This window comes from Ostrea edulis, chromosome 3 (genome assembly GCF_947568905.1).
Source record: "Ostrea edulis chromosome 3, xbOstEdul1.1, whole genome shotgun sequence".
NCBI classification, from domain to species: Eukaryota; Metazoa; Mollusca; class Bivalvia; order Ostreida; family Ostreidae; genus Ostrea; species Ostrea edulis.
In genome coordinates, this window is record NC_079166.1 from 55803592 (window position 1) to 55821927 (window position 18336).

The 18336-nt window shown below is 35.0% G+C and overlaps 1 protein-coding gene across 1 annotated transcript; it reads left to right on the forward strand.

Annotated features, from left to right (window-relative positions):
- The first annotated feature begins 45 nt into the window (after nucleotides 1–45).
- On the forward strand, nucleotides 46–13611 carry LOC125677110 (protein FAM221A-like). The gene is made up of 8 exons (XM_048915085.2): nucleotides 46–231; nucleotides 347–425; nucleotides 593–687; nucleotides 6975–7165; nucleotides 8273–8482; nucleotides 8963–9076; nucleotides 9431–9540; nucleotides 10290–13611. Exons 1-8 carry the CDS (start codon nucleotides 71–73, stop codon nucleotides 10383–10385), a joined length of 1056 nt encoding a protein of 351 aa, XP_048771042.1. The 5' UTR covers nucleotides 46–70; the 3' UTR covers nucleotides 10386–13611.
- Nucleotides 13612–18336: the final 4725 nt, after the last annotated feature.

The window sequence follows — 18336 nt, forward strand, 5'->3', positions numbered from 1 at the left end:
TGAATATAATTTTTCATTTCGGAAATAATTTTTTCATTCATGATGGGTTTTATTTTTATCGTTTGTTTACATGTTCTCTAGCCGACAACAGACTGAAATATTGAAAAGTTTACTTTCTTATGACTTTCTAAGGGATTTTACTAAACTGATATACATGGCGGCCAGACAGTATCACCTGAAGTTTAGTGGATCAGCTGCTGCTTCTGTTGATGCGTATGCTGAGTATAAAAGGTAGGAACGGTGATAACTTGAATTTCCTCAGACCGAAGTAAAACGCTAAATCACTCACGTTTAGAAATTCGAAGCCTATTAAAATAAAAAGCAATGAATAAAATTTGAATTACAGGATTGTGGGGGATGATGATGGTGGAGTCCTGTTTACTCCTGAGCAGTACGAGGCGTACAAAAAGAGAGTCATTCCAATGGTGAGATTTTCCCTGTACAAAGCTGTTAATCTCAGCGAGATTCTCCCTGTACAAAGCTGTTAATCTCAGCGAGATTCGTCCAGGCTGGATATTTCAGTCCAAATATTATTTTATTTTCACATTCGCTGTTTCAATTTACTTACAATGCCTTTTATTGTGTCATGCAGAGAATGAAGAACAGAATTTTCACGTGCTGGATAAATCCGGAAGGAATGGACTGCAAGCTAGTGGGACCGGAAACACTCTGCTTTTGTAATCATAGGTATATTATTCGTAACATTAGTGCAGCGAGTGGCCCGCAAAGCAAGCTCTGAAAATAACATGTATATGAAAGGAAAAAGACAAAATTGGCAAAAGAAATGAGATAATCTCAGTCTGAGAATTTAACTTTTTAAATGGCATAGACAGTAGGTCTACGGCTTTTTGATGCGGCATAGACCTATGGCATTTGGCATAGACCAGACCAAAACTCCTCGCAGGGAATGCACTACATTTCTCTCCCCTCGAACTTCAACCATACTCGTCCGTTCTGCCAGTCTGGCATGAATTCATGTTTTCTTTTTCATATAGCTTGGTTTTTTTCTTGTTCTGATTCTTTTGTTTGACACCTTTTTGTTTAATGCCAGGCTTTGCGCTTTGAAAATACTTTAACTGTGGAATAATTTACACAGCTTTTGTTGACCTTCACCTTAAAATTATTTTACTAAGTCAGATGTATATTATTTTGTTTTGACATTCTTGCAATATTTGAATATTTGGGAAATAAAGAAAAAAGAACAACTCTAGTTATATTGTTGGGGGAAATTTTAATTTCAAAATTGATCCCAATAAAATTCACCAACGCAGATTTTTTTTTAAAAAGTATCGACATTTAAAGACATTCAAATCATAGGCTGAACAATTTGTCTATAAGCACTAGTCATAATCTTCAAACCGCTTAGACACTTAAGTCATATACTTTAGAATTAACGGAAGGAAAATCCTGGTCACAAAAATAGATTTTGATGATTGAAAGGGAAAATATTTATTTTATTAGTGTGTTATCTCACACACACGTGTCATGATTATTCCGTTGTTTCTTAGAATTTGGCATAGTCAATTCGGGATAATTAAAATATACTACTAAATAGATGAATGAGTTCAATAGTTTCTATAAAGAATTTTTTTTACCAATGTACATGTGCTGTACTTGATTCAAATCATGCTGAGTATAAGCTTATATTAGCTTTGTTGATATCAAACTAGTCCAGATTTTTTTTAAAACAATATTTATTCAAATAATTTGATGGGATTGGACAGCAGACTTAGCCTGTGTAAGTCCTCTCCCTAATGATCACTCTAGATTAGTGTTTATATCAAAGTTCTATAGGTCTCGATCCATAAAACCTAGTACATATTTTTTAATGAAATTACATGATCAATCTGAACATAGGGAACATCAGGCTCTTAACAAGCAAGATTTTAATGATAACTAATACCTACTCAAAAATTTGTAACAAGTTCTAATTAACTTATTCTATGAGGATTAATGATACATTTAACTTGTAGTATACATGTATATAGGAGAGAGGAGAAAATCTTTGGCTGGAACGGGAATCGAACCTGGGACCCTGCAATTTACCAGTCAAGTGCTCTAACCACTGAGCTAACCAGGCCAATATCCACGGTCCGTATAGGCTAGCCCTAACTACTACATTCCTCCCTCCTTAATTTGTCTTTGGCCCCGAAGACACACACAACCCAGATTCTTTTGTCATTCTCCAGTGTAACGGTTAGAGATCTGATTATACCCGCACTTTCTAAAGAAAGTTTGAGTATATTGTTGTTACCCTGGTCCGTCCGTCCGTCACACTTTCTTCTTCCTCAACCTGCTCTTTTATTGTGTCACCTGCGTTACATGCAGTGGCGACATATAGGGATCACTATCCGTCATCTTGCGTCGTCGTCTGGCGTCGTCGTCACAAAAAAATTCTGTCACAGTTTTCTCAAGAACCACATGGGGCAACTCCCTGATATTTGGCACAGAGCATCAGTGTGGCCAACTGTATTGTGTAAGACATTTTCGAATCTGTCGCTTATCAACTTCCTGTTTGCCGGGACTTAGAATTTTTTACAGCAAAAAAATTTCTGTCACACTTTTCTCAAGAACCACATGGGGCAACTCCCTGATATTTGGCACAGAGCATCAGTGTGGCCAACTGTATTGTGTAAGACATTTTCGAATCTGTCGCTTATCAACTTCCTGTTTGCCGGGACTTAGAATTTTTTACAGCAAAAAAATTTCTGTCACACTTTTCTCAAGAACCACATGGGGCAACTCCCTGATATTTGGCACAGAGCATCAGTGTGGCCAACTGTATTGTGTAAGACATTTTCGAATCTGTCGCTTATCAACTTCCTGTTTGCCGGGACTTAGAATTTTTTACAGCAAAAAAATTTCTGTCACACTTTTCTCAAGAACCACATGGGGCAACTCCCTGATATTTGGCACAGAGCATCAGTGTGGCCAACTGTATTGTGTAAGACATTTTCGAATCTGTCGCTTATCAACTTCCTGTTTGCCGGGACTTAGAATTTTTTACAGCAAAAAAATTTCTGTCACACTTTTCTCAAGAACCACATGGGGCAACTCCCTGATATTTGGCACAGAGCATCAGTGTGGCCAACTGTATTGTGTAAGACATTTTCGAATCTGTCGCTTATCAACTTCCTGTTTGCCGGGACTTAGAATTTTTTACAGCAAAAAAATTTTTTGCTGAAGATTTTATTTTATGATTAACTGAAGGACAGTATTTTTATGTACAAAAGGACAGTATTTGTAATTCCCATACTAAAGGACAGTATATGTGATTTCAGAACAGCACTAATTATGATTTTTCTTGAGAAACAGTAAATTGGATATATAAAAAGACAACAAGACTAAGCAGTAAACCCAACAGATAATTACTTATGGTTATTACCATTGTCTTGAAGAGCACAGTAACAGGTTGATACATATTTTCAAACATATGTTTTCATTCAGTCTACATTTAATAAATGTCTTAATTTCAAACAGATTCTCCCACAGATTCCATTGCATAATAATGTCTCATCTTTCAATTTCAGTTAAGTTATCGTTAAAGAATGTTTAGTAATTCTCAAAACCTTTAAAAGGAGTATTAAACTGACAAAAACCATTTGAATAATTTACTTTTTCAACATTATACGTGATATATTACATATAGAATGAACTAGCAGGCGACACATGTCTTCCGGGGAAGACTTAATACTGCGTTTCAAGTGGTAACCAATTGATCTTTTGGAATATGGTAGGTGGTGTACTGTAGATATATGATAAGGTTTTAGAATATTCAATTTTACCCTGGGGGCAAAACGGGGGTCAAAAAATGACGTTTTTTCAACAAAAACCTGGTTCTCAGAACTCCTCCTACATTTCATGCAGTAGCCCAATCATCTTTTGGAAGATGATTGGTTGGGTCCCGTAGATGTGCAATAAGGTTTCGGAATTTTCATTTTCACCTTGGGGGCCAAATGGGGGTCGAAAATGATACTTTTTAACACAACCCTGGTTCCCAGAACTCCTCTTACAATTTACACAGTAGCCTAATAATCTTTTGGAAAATGATTGCTGGTGTCCTGTAGATGTGCAATAAGGTTTTGGAATTTTAATTTTCACCCTAGAGATCAAATAGGAGTCGAAAAATGACGATTTTGTACAAAGAAACCCTGGTTCCCAGAACTCCTCTTACATTTTACACTGTAGCCTAATAATCTTTTGGAAGATGATTGCTGGTGTCCTGTAGATGTGCAATAAGGTTTTGGAATCTTCATTTTCACCCCTGGAGTCAGATGAGGGTCGAAAAATGACGTTTTTTTGCACAAAAGAACCCTGGTTACCAGAACTCCTCTTACATTTTAAGCAGTATCCTAATAATCTTTAGGGAGATGGTTGCTGGTGTCCTGTAGATGTACAATAGGGTTTCGGAATTTTTATTTTTGCCCTGGGGGCCAAGTGGGGGTCGAAAAATGACAATTTTGTACCAAAAAAAACCCCTTGTTCCCAGAACTCCTTTTACATTTTAAACAGTATTCTAATAATCTTTTGGATGATGATTGCTGGTGTCCTGTAGATGTGCAATAAGGTTTTGGAATTTTTATTTTCACCCCTGGGGTCAAATGAGGGTTGAAAAATGACATTTTTGCACAAAAGAACACTCAGGTCCCCAGAACTCTTTTTACATTTTAAGCAGTATCCTAATAATCTTTAGGAAATTAATTGGTTGCTGGTGTCCTGTAGATGCGCAATAAGGTTTTGGAATTTTTATTTTTGCCCTGGGGGCCAAATTGGGGTAGAAAATGATGCTTTTTGTACAAAAAACCTTGGTTCCCAGAACTCCTCTTACAATTTATGCATTAATTAATTATAAAATAACGATTGTGGCTTCTTTGCCAGTAATTTACACCAATATGATGAAGAGTATATTTAAAGGCAAACACTTGTGTGCGGGTATTACTGTCTTGTGACAGCATCTAGTTTTAATTAGATTGGGTCACAGCACAAAATATACAGTAGTATAGATAAGATAAGTTTATTCCAATTTTGGGCCCAGAGGGCATAACAGCAAGACAGCTTATAAAGAAGGAAATTTCTAAAAAGAAAGAAAATTTACAACATTAACTACAGGTTACATGGACTGCAAACTACATGTGGATGCAGCATGTATATATAGGAGAGAGGAGAAAATCTTTGGCTCAATCTGATTAAAATACAGATCTCTCAAATAAAGCACAGCGCAGCACTGTGCACTATTTGAGAGATCTGTATTTTAACCAGATTGTCTTTGGCTGGACCGGGAACCGAACCCCGGACCCCTGCATTACTAGTCAGGTGCTCTAACCACTGAGCTATCCAGGCTGATATCCATGCACAGTCCGTATAGCCCTAACTACTACAAACTCATGGACTACATGTATACATAAAATTAGGGACTTGTTTTAGCCATTTTATGAATGTGTATCAGAAATTTGCTATGTCAATCCATTTGTTTGGATGAAATGTTTGCAAGAATTTCCCAGTTCAAATCTGATTCAGGAAAAACACTTTTCCCTTTCTGTGTCAATTAAAATTTACAACCAACTAAACAATTTACCCTCATAGGGTGATAGCTTAAGGGGTTTCTATCAAACTTCAAGAAAACAAGAGAAAAGGTGTAAGGCTATTTCATACATAGGCCTGGTAGTTCAGCAGTCTATAAGGCACAGGTGTGGATGGATCATTAATGATTCTAAGTTCAATTAAATCTCAGTGCAGCCACCACGAACTTGTACCATTTGAAGTTGAAATTGTTACCAGTGCTGTTTCTTTGCTTTAAAGACAGTATTATGCTGCTATCATTATCAGTCTCAAGTTTATAATGAATTTAGATATATTTCAGTGCTTTCATTGGATTCTGATTTTAAAAATCTGGGTTTTCTGGTTTTTAGCCGAGTTGCAACAAAGTTGAACTCGGCTATTGGTTTGTTGATGCAGGTGGGTGGGCGGGCAGTTGGGCGTCAACAATTGGTTTCCGAATGATAACTCAAAAAGTTTACAATCTAATCAAATGAAACTTTGAAATATTGTTGGGTACCAGGTAAGGAAGACCCCTATTAATTGTGGAGAAAAATGGTTAAAGGTCAAGGTCACAGTGACCGAAAATAGAATGAAAATTTCAGAAAAATTTGGTTTCCAGATGATAACTCAGAAAGTTTAAATCCGAATCAAATGATACTTAAAGATATTGTTATTTACCAGGTAAGGAAGACCCCTAATGATTTTGGAGAAAATAGGTCAAAGGACAAGGTCACAGTGACTGAAAATAGATTTAAAATTCCAAAAAGTTTGGTTTCAGGAGGATAACTCAAATTTTTTTAATTTGAATCAAATGAAACTTGGAAATATTGTTGGATACCAGCAAAGCAAGACCCCTATTGATTTTGGAGAAAAAATATCAAGGTCACAGTGACCAAAAATAGATTGAAAACTTCAGACAAACATGGTTTCTGGACAGTAACTCAAGAAGTTTAAAAACTGAATCAAATGAAACTTGGTTATATTGTTGGATAGCAGGTTAGGAAGACACCCTATTGATTTTGGAGAAAAAAGGTCAAGGTCACAGTCCTGAAAAAAGATTGAAAATTTTAGAAATATCTGGATCTGCATGATAACTCTAAGAGGTAATATACAAGAATGAAGAATGCCCATTTCCAAACTCCTTTTAAAAATGTATTCACAAGAATTTGTTACATTATATCCAACAATTAGTTCTTCACAATTATAAATATGCCACATCATTCCTGTCTTTACAATGTATCCCATGCAACTCGGCTCATGCACCCCTGGGTGCATATATATTGATTTTTGAAGTTTAATTTCATCCTGATGCTAAATTATTCACAGGTTTGAAATGAACCTGTTTTCTACATTTTTATTAAAGATTTTTTTTCTACAGTGTGAAAACAAAACAAAATTGGAGTAAAATTACAGGTTTGCTTTTTTAATGTTTTCAGATATCGACAACATAAGACAGACTTTGATGTTCTTCCCCAGGATCGCCCAATTCTCTTACCCTGTAAGGTCAAAGGTTGTGGCTGCTACTCCTATGAATATGTACCGCTAAATGGGAGCCAGTCTATCAGATGTACTTGTAAACACTTCACAGAGGACCACACAGCCAAGGCTCCACACAAGTGTAAAAATGGTGAGCAAGTAGACAAGTGATATTTAAACACCCCACCCCCTCCCATTCTATAAACACTTCACAGAGGACCACACAGCCATGGCTCCACACAAGTGTAAAAATGGTGAGCAAGTAGACGAGTGATATTTAAACTCCCCCACCCCTCCCATTCTATAAACACTTCACAGAGGTCACACAGTCATGGCTCCACACAAGTGTAAAATGTGAGTGAGTAGACAAGGGATATTTAAACACCCCATTTTATAAACACTTCACAGAGGACCACACAGTCAAGGAGATCATTCAAGTATGAAAAGGGTGAGTGCATGATACGAGACAGGGGATATTTAGACACCCCACCCCTCTCATCTTGTAAACAATTCACAGAGGAACATGCAACCAAGTGACAGGATAGGGATATTTACACACACACACACACACACAGAGACACACACACACACACTCCAATGGAAGATACTGTATGATAATCCTGTAGGTTAATTGCTATATCCAACCATTTATTTTTGTCTATTTACATATTCAATGTCTTGGGGAATGTGTATGATGATCAGAGAAATATTTTGGCAAATTATGAGATCACAAGGTCACATTGAAATTGTAACAGGAAGGGAGAAAATGCAATGGACCAGACCGGGATTCGAACCCGGGCCCCCTGAATCTCTAGTCAGGTGCTCTACCAACTGAGCTAACTGGCCACCGGCGATCGAACCCGGCTGACCGCTACAAAATGATTTCTTTTCAGTATATTTCTCTATTTTTGGTATTCTTAATGATTATAACTAAACAGCATGTGTGTTATATGAGATTCACGTTACACACCATTGAATTGTTAGGCCATTCTTTACACACTGTTTTTTACTATGGATTGCTCTGTTTACAATGTACCTATCCAAGATATAGGGCTCACGGCAGGTGTGATCGATTGACAGTGGATGCTTATTCCTCCTAGACACCCAATCCCACCTCTGGTATATCCGTCTGTGTTTGTCCAACTCTTAATTTTGTATTCCTTATCGGAGTTATGAGATTGATCACTGTTCCTTATCTTCAATTTTTAATAGTATTTAAATGCATGCATAAGGTACCAAATCTTCTTCATTTCTACAGGTTCATGTGGCTGTACAAGGTTTCACAGTTCTTTCACCTGTGGCTGTGGGAATCCATACTCTAATCATGAGATGTTGATAGAGACCAAGGATGAGAGACTGGCCCGTGGTCACCCAGTGGGCCAGGATGTACCCTATCAAGCCATGGGGGGCGTCACCGGATTCTCTTCCCTTATGGAAGGTTACATGAGATTGGATCCAAGTGGAATAGGTAAATTGGTTCATTTAAAGGTCAACCCATCCTGTGTATGCTTCATATATCATTTATTGATTGCAGATGCTCTCACTTTCAGACATGTGTTTTGGTTTTTGTCTGTTTCATATAAAAAATCTCATGCAGAAAATAATTATTTTGCATGTGTAATGGTATAATATTCCCAAACCCAACCCTGGACATTGTATATGGTGTGCAGGTTTTATCACCAGACATTTGCATATGATATTGCATTTCACTCTCACATGACCCAGTGTAGTGATTCTATGTAGATTTCTGGGGTCAGTTGTTATGGCTGGATGAATACTCCCTGTATATTGAAATGTTTTTAATTCTATTTAATGTATTCTCAAACTCTGTATTGTACAACACATTCCTGTGATTTATTGAATTATTGAATATGAAATCTACAAAAAGAGTTGTCACAGGTGAAAAATTATTCAATGTAGTATTGCATAATGTTTTGGTCAATTACAGGCGCACCCTCTAAGGAGTTCCTGGAACAGCCAATCACAGCATCTGACCACCCATTCCTGAGAGCCAATGTCCAATCTATCAAAGCCCACAAGATGAACCAGAGAGCTCTCAAAGGTATGCACACTTGTAGAGTGAGTTTAAAAGTGGACATTTCTTCATCTTTAGTGAAAATGAAATTGAGTACAATACAGGTTTTATGCTTGATCGATATTGAATAGATTTACTGATCTCTCCCCATTTTTGACACTCATATGAAAGTGTTCTATAAGAATATGAACATTTATAAATCATTAATGTAACTCTTTGAGATTGCCAATAAGACTACCATGTATATTTCAAAAAATTAAGAAAGCACAAATGAAATTTAGGAAATTCATGTGTATACCTTAAATGTCTCAGAATAAAAAATATCATATCAGATTTTCTTTGATTGATGGATTTTAACTCATATGTTATTATACAATCTAGGTCAGCCATCCAGCAATGAGGTGGATGAGGACTTGGCAGAGAGAATGTCTGCCATGAGGAGGCCTGGGGAAACAGACATGGACTACTTTGAAAGGAGATACCAAGAAAGGGTACTAGATAACTTGTACATGTTTTAATATGACCAATATATTTATATATATTTTTGTGTATGTAGATATTTTGGTTAAGTTTATAACAGGAATGCTACTACTATGTTCCAGTAAACAACAATGTTGGAAGTTAAGAATGGAAAAATTATGATACGTTTAACAAGATACATATCTACAACAACCTAGAATACTTTGTTTCATGTCAGGTTAAAAGGTAATTGTTTTTAACAAGAAATCAAATTCATTGAAACAGCATATGTTTACTAATGGTAAATCATTGGTAAATGTAAATATCCATTTATACTGATAAGATCCATGGTTACCTTTACAGTGTAAGTGCATGGATCTCATTTGTCAAAACCACACCTCAACTCACTTGTGCAGAGAGCATAATTGACTTGTACAGAGAGCATGAGAGCATGATTGACTTCTGCAGAGTTGACCTGTGTAGAGAGTATAATTGACTTGTGTAGAGAGTGTAATCGACTTGTGTAGAGAGTAGAATTGACTTGTTCAGAGAGTATAATTGACTTGTGTAGAGAGTATAATTGACTTGTACAGAGAGTATAATTGACTTGTGCAGAGAGGATGATTGACTTGTGCAGAGAGCTTGATTGACTTGTGGGTCTCTTGTGCTGTAGTTATGGTCATGTCATTGATAGAAATCTATGTACACCGGTATTTATCATGTACTAAGTACAATTGTATATGACATTGTAGCTTTATGAGATTAATATTGATCATTTTAGCAAAGAGCAGAGAGGGAGCAAAGCAGAGCAAGAGTTCAGGCAGCAAGGACAAAGGCAATCGGAAAACGTAATCCACCATCAAAACCCGCCAAATGATTGACAGGCTAATTGTCAAACTATCACAGCAGCAACGCTTGTTGTGCAATTCCTTTGTAAGAAAGCGTAACTGTGATATTTTGAAATCCTTCACTATTGTATCATGTCTTGTCATTATCTGATTCATGTTGTTGCCATGCATCATGCTCTTTCATCTAAAAAGGACCAAAACGACATGAATAATAGTCAAATTTTTGGGATGATATTGACCTGTCACTTCTTCAGAATGATGGAATATTTAGAAATGAAAAATAAATAGATAAAAAATGCAAACTAGCACTAAAACTAAACTATAAAGGCTGAGACAAAGACAGAATGTCTACATATTAATATCAACAAGTGCTACATGAAACAATAAAAAATTGTATATTCTCAATGATAGTCTAGACAGAACTGTACTAATCAACAGTTCATATATTGTTCATGTTTTGGGTCATTTTTAATTGCTTTATATATCCTTATTTATTTGACCGGGTATCTACATGTTCAGATCCAACACTTTAGATTTGGGTGTTGTTGGTTTTCCATGCACTCTATATATAGTCAAACCTCGTTATCTCAATCTTGATTGGATCAAGAAAAAATTCAAGATATCCAAATATTCGAGTTATTGGGGACTTATAAATCACTTAGAAATATTCATGGTATGTAAGATGTCAATGTTCGAGATAGCGAAGTTTAACTGTATGCATTTTTTATAGAATCAATATCAGTACGTGAAGGATTATGATGAACTGTTACACTATGTAATCCTTTTTAATAAGTGTCCTGATCGATGATGAACACAATTGTTCCTCTTAGATGTAATTGCCCTATAGTACAAAGTGTGTGTTATCAGCATTGTCAGAAAATGCCTCTACATTTTGAATATGAACACTGTGTTTTACAATAGCTAGGTTACACTATAAACCAGTTTTGTGTTAGCAAACTTAGCATTTGGTTTTAGCACAGAGAATATAATGATGTTACTTGTCATGAGATATTTATTTTTCATCAATTTGATATTCATTGATTCCAAACATGGAATATTGGAAGTACTGTATCCATCTGTCTGTGAAATGTGATATTTTATCGCCAACATTTTTCAAGCTTACAGACTTCAACATCACAATGCAACCAGACAAACTGTTGGTTTGATTGATACACTAACTTTGATATTATGCTGTTGACACTCATACTATATACTATGGAGATGCTACAATGGATGATATAAGGCATAAATTTTTGGACAGTATGTTAAAGGCCAAAGTCACAAAGAGAAAATAACTCTGTATATGACTGTGTATCATAATGAATTAACCTGTAGATTTTGTATAGTTCAGTAAGGGAAATAATTACAGATCAAAGTCACACTGTATAACACGTTCACACGAGGTTACAGCAGTCGTAGATGCAGGCGTAAATTGTCAGAAGTTGCTCCTCGGCTCCATGGTCAAATTATGCATACATGTAGCTTTATTTTGAGACTGAGAAAGTAGGTTGTCTCAAATTTTAGTCTGATAGCAATGTGTCTGAATCTACTTTCAACAGAATACAGCTACTCAGTAGATGAATTTACATTTGGGATTGGTGGTACAACATATATGCTGTTTTTACTCTTAGAATGAATAATTTACATCATATCTCACAACTACTGTATGAAAATGAGAGATTTTTTTGGATAAGCGTCAAAAATATTTAATTGAAGTAAATTTTCATTGCATTAATATTTTGCGTTGTTATATTTCATTGTTGCGGTTTGCTTGACATATCACTGTACTGTGTTAAAGGAATGGTCTGTGTCGCATGTTGTACTGTACGTGTTAAATGAAAGAACTGTGTTAAATTTATTGCATTGTGTTAAATTATTGTACTAATGTTAAATGGAAGGACTCAGTTGCACGGATATTAGTTAACTTTAACTAACAATTAGTTAACTTTAACTAACAGTTAACTTGTCATTAACTCTTTACATATGTATAATGATAACTAGATGTTAACTGTCAAATAAACTAAATAACTTTTGTGTAACTTAGTCCTGTACTGTGTTAAATGACTGTACTGTATTAAATTACGTACTGTGTTAAATGGTTGTACTGTGTTAAATGACTGTACTGTGTTAAATGACTGTACTGTGTTAAATGGTTGTACTGTGTTAAATGACTGTATTGTGTTAAATGACTGTACTGTGTTAAATGATTGTACTGTGTTAAATGGTTGTACTGTGTTAAATGATTGTACTGTGTTAAATGGTTGTACTGTGTTAAATGATTGTACTGTGTTAAATGACTGTATTGTGTTCTGTGTTAAATGGTTGTACTGTGTTAAATGATTGTACTGTGTTAAATGATTGTACTGTGTTAAATGACTGTACTGTGTTAAATGACTGTACTGTGTTAAATGATTGCACTGTATTAAATGATTGTACTGTATTAAATGATTGTACTGTGTTAAATCATTGTACTGTGTTAAATGAATGTACTGTGTTAAATGATTGTACTGTGTTAAATGATTGTACTTTGTTAAATGAATGTATTGTGTTAAATGACTGTACTGTGTTAAATGATTGTACTGTGTTAAATGAATGTACTGTGTTAAATGAATGTACTGTGTTAAATGATTGTACTGTGTTAAATGAATGTACTGTGTTAAATGATTGTACTGTGTTAAATGATTGTACTGTGTTAAATGAATGTACTGTGTTAAATGGTTGTACTGTGTTAAATGATTGTACTGTGTTAAATGATTGTACTTTGTTAAATGAATGTATTGTGTTAAATGACTGTACTGTGTTAAATGATTGTACTGTGTTAAATGAATGTACTGTGTTAAATGAATGTACTGTGTTAAATGATTGTACTGTGTTAAATGAATGTACTGTGTTAAATGATTGTACTGTGTTAAATGACTGTACTGTATTAAATGAATGTACTGTGTTAAATGATTGTACTTTGTTAAATGACTGTACTGTGTTAAATGACTGTACTTTGTTAAATGACTGTACTGTGTTAAATGGTTGTACTGTGTTAAATGATTGTACTGTATTAAATGAATGTACTGTGTTAAATGATTGTACTTTGTTAAATGACTGTACTGTATTAAATGACTGTACTGTGTTAAATGACTGTACTGTGTTAAATGAATGTACTGTGTTAAATGACTACATTGTGTTGAATTGACTCAGTATTATGTTAAATGACTACTGCACTGTGTTGAATTTTAAAATAAATATTGTGTTGATAGAAAATCCAATTAAATGTCAGAGATGTAAAACTCATACAGTCCCAATTTTGATGCACCAGATGCGCATTTCGACAAATAATGTCTCTCCAGTGATGCTCAACCGAAATTTTTGTAAATCCGAAATAACAATAAACTTGTAAGAGCTATATTTTAGGGAAAAACAGAGTGCCAAAAAGTGGAGTCAAATTCGTCTAAGGATAAGAGCTATGCATGAGGAAGATAAATCCTTAGTTTTGAAATGAATTTCTAAATATAATCACAGCAATTAAATATACATCCGTATTTTCAAGCTAGTAACGAAGTACCTAGCTACTGGGCTGTAGAGACCCTCGGGGACTAACAGTCCACCAGCAGAAGCCTCAACCCAGTGGTCATAAAGTAAAACTTATACGGTACCAATTTTGATGCACCAGATGCGCATTTCGATAAATAATGTCTCTTCAGTGATGTACATGTACATTTTTAAGTAGTTTTAGGACTGTAGTTCTGCAAACTTCCACCAGACTTCGTTTGCTCACAAACCAAACCCTTCCACTTAGGCATTATGGGATAGCGATTTCTTAGGCCGCGTATACTGTGACGTCACTGTAGAATGACGAAAAAACATAACGTCAAACGTAAACAACTTTCAAAACAAGAACGTAAACAACAAGTTCATTACTTTACACAATAATTTGAACAGAGTCTCCCTACTTTTTAATGATCTTTTGATCATTTTATGTTTAAAATAAAATCCATACTTTTATATTATCTTCAAACTTTTAACTGCGAACTACTTCTTTAGTTTTATTTTGCCTGCAAGATAATCGCGGACTCACAATATACAAATCTGTATATTGTGCTGCGTCACATAGGAGAGGTCTATTCGTAGGTGACGTAATGAGGCGTCGACGGGGAGTTTGTGTAGTTCTGTAGGGGAAAAGAGAACTGTATGGAGTTTTGGAGTTCATTTTGTAAGATGCATGCCAACAATTTCACTTATGCTATGAATAATAAGATAAAATATTGTGGAAAGTCTCCACCTTTTTACTTTGACAAGTACATATGTACCTATTTGTAAAGTAATTTTTTTATCAGTGTAGGAATTCCTTGTGCTGTAGCCTTAAGGCTACAATTTCCACTGTTTTATTACTTGAGGAATTTCTTGTACTGTAGACTACAACTGCCACTATTTTCTACTTTTTGTAGCTGAATATGGTCTGATGTTCATCTATTATTTTTTAACAGAATTACTTTGAAGCAGATTAAGTAGTTTTTAAAATTATTCAACTTTCCCTTAATTGCTTGAAAACATTTGCAAGTTAAAGAAAATGGTGAGAAGATTATTTAATTTAAAGTTAATAAAGTGGAAACCCATTTATACTTTTGTCGCTCATTAAGTTTGTTGGGCGTATAAAAATAGCCCCACACGCATAAGGGCAATCCCAATATGATGTGTATAACTCAATCGTACCTGTCTAAAGAGCGTTAAACAACAAACTACTATGAGGTATTTGGTACTTTTATATCTCTTAAAATCATGGCAAGGTACTGTAGTAACAAAATACACTGCTTTACACAGATAAGACCATATATGAATTGCATATGTATACATTATGTATATGACCTATTCAAATATACGTACACAATCATTCTAACATCAGTTAAAGCTTTTTACTGACTAAACTCACAATCATCTTTTTCAAAATGGTTTGTAATATTCTGCACTGAAATTACATCCACACTAGGACAATCCGAGTTCGTAAATTTTTCAAATGATGAGCCGCTAAACGAAGATGTTATAAGATCCTGGGAAGGCGGCACCAAAAGTCTTGGTGATCTCTCCATTGTAAATGAAGCATGGACTTCCAATGTGGTTTGCGGTGCGACTTTTGATGAATTTCGCATCACTTTGAGACTTTTTTGTTTCGTTTTAGATTTTGGATATGCGGGTGGTCTCACAAAGGTGTATAATATTGGGTTCAAAATATTCGACAACATAGCAACCATTGTCGTTATAATATGCGCTACTCTTGATGTTTGATTGTTATCGGATTCAAAGACGAGTATCCACGACACAACAATAAGGGGGGTCCAGCAAATTAGAAAGGACACAACAATGCAGATAGTTATTTTTGTAACTCTTCTGAATCGCCTCAGCTTTGAAAGCCCAAAGTGTTGTTCTTTGTTCTTTGTGTTGGTGACGTGGATTTTTACCTTTATCCTCCTTATAGCCACTTGATAAACATACTTGTAGCAAGCTATCACTGTGATGGAAGCTACGGTGAAGATAAGAGTAAAATATAGTTCATACAAAAAATACGGTTTTAACACATGCAGTACATGACGACACTTAAATATATAACAATCCTGCGTATCACTTATATCTAGAATGGTATATGCTGCAAATGGTAGAGCAAATCCTAAAAGGGATAGAGACCAGATGACCGTCCTCGGATAACGGGTCTTTCTGTTCAGATTTTCGAGTTTAACGATGGACATATATCGATCTATGCTTATGCATGTAACCGACACACAATTTGACACAACAGTGAAACACAGCAAGCCCTCTACTATGACAAAGGCGTGGAATCTGAAGACTGGGAGGAGAATAACCACTGTTAGTAAAGGTGGAATAATCGCAGACACAAACAGATTAGTGACGGCCAGATCCTTTACGAAGAAATTGCCTTGTAAGTGTTTCTTGGAAAACGGGGTCAGCAAAATGGACACGTTTAAACAAATTCCTAGTATCGTTTCTAGGACGAGCACAATTGGTGCCAATATTTTCAACCATATTGGCCAGTACAGCTCCGCATTCATGCTAGAAACTGAAACTGACTGTCTTTCGTGCTGGTCGTCTTTAGCAAGTCTCCGTGCTTTTTCTACATCTGTATGCGTGCCCATTAAGCCATAGCATTCTTTCAATGAAGAAAGAAACGAATGCTGTAATCGTGGTAATTCTAAGATAGATATTAATTACATTATTAATTACATTTTCTTATCAAGCATCGGATTTGGTTCTAGCTTGATTGATGACATCCCTAAGCAACAGGTTTCTGACGTGTCGAACGTCTAAAAACTTTTATGAGATTGAATTCATGCGTGTGCTAGAACAATGATTAAAAGTCTGGTGAACTTCGAAGTTCATATAAGATCTTTTCTGCATATGAATACTGTGGTCAAATTTTAATGTATAATTGAATATCGTGTCCACATCACAAAATATTTTACAATATTTTAAAATATTTCGATTTCAAGAGTTAAATTGCCAGTTATGCGTGAATTCTATCAAATTCCAACAATTCGTCATATTTCAACTTTAAAGTATGAGCTCTTGTTATGTACACTGTACAGTGACGCAAATGAGAGCTATTTTCATAGGTTTAGTTACTAATATGTTTAGTTTGTTATTAAATTAATCTATTATACTTCCCCATGCATCACCATGTCTTCACATTACTGACTGGTGTGTATCGTGCATGTAAAACTCCATACCTGAAACGCAAACGTCATGATCATGTAATTTATGAGCCCATGCTTTTTGTGCAATGTCTCGTGTGTTTTAATTTATCAAAATGATACATAGGGTCAGACAACAGCTAATATAAGTCCATGCAAAAATTCTAATCCATATCTCAAGACTTTATACTATAGTGTCATTTTTGATATTGTGGTCATTCTAATGATTTATGTTTATATAAGTCTTTAAGGTTTTCAGTCTATATGGTATATTAGTATTTATACGGTATATACCGAACACGGGTAGGAATCCAGTGCTATTTTCTGGACAATATGAACGAACAATAATACTAAATGGGGTGCAGCTTTATACGTCCCATCCCTGCTGTTCTACAATGATTGAAGAAATATTGATGATTAATAGATATGGACCCTTATTTTCAGAAGGGAGCATGATTTTGCTTTTAAAAGGCAGTCTCTATATATATTAAATTCTTTATTGGCACTAAAGCACATGCAAGTGTTGTTAGCCATGCAGTATAACACACACACACACACACACACACACAGAGAGAGAGAGAGAGAGAGAGAGAGAGAGAGAGATATTCTAAAAAGAATTCAGTATTTGATACAGTAAATACATCCAATAATAAAAGTCGAGAAACACAAAACTCGAATAACATTTCACTGTTAGCGCTTTCGGCTTAATATATATATATATATATATATATATATATATATATATATATATATATATATATATATTTTGTTACATGGTATTATAATTGTTGTAACAATCAGTCTCTAAGGTATATAAAGAGTCTCTGATATATATATGGAAAAGTATATGCGAGCTGAAATATTTTAACATGTAAAGGGAATTTGCCTAGTTAAATTTTACAGCCAAGTTAGATGCTTTATTGTGTGCACCTAGAACGTTCTCCAATATGAAATTTTGAATCTTTTCAAATGGTGCTATATATCAAAATTGTTGAAATTTGTATTAGAATCTGATATCCATAGTTCTGATGAGTATGTTAAAATTGGAACAATAATTGATTCATGTAGTTTTAACAGTCATACAGTACATTTAAATTGTAAAATGTAAATACGTACTTTTAATTCAGATATGTCTCACTCGTGCAGAAAACCAGGAGGGAATATATGCGTTTTGAAGGCATTTTACAGTTTATTTCGTAAACGCACTGGAAAATCTAGCTCTGAACTACAATTGTCTGAGTTTAATAATCATTTTAAAAACTTGTCATCACCGTCTTCCCCTAATGTA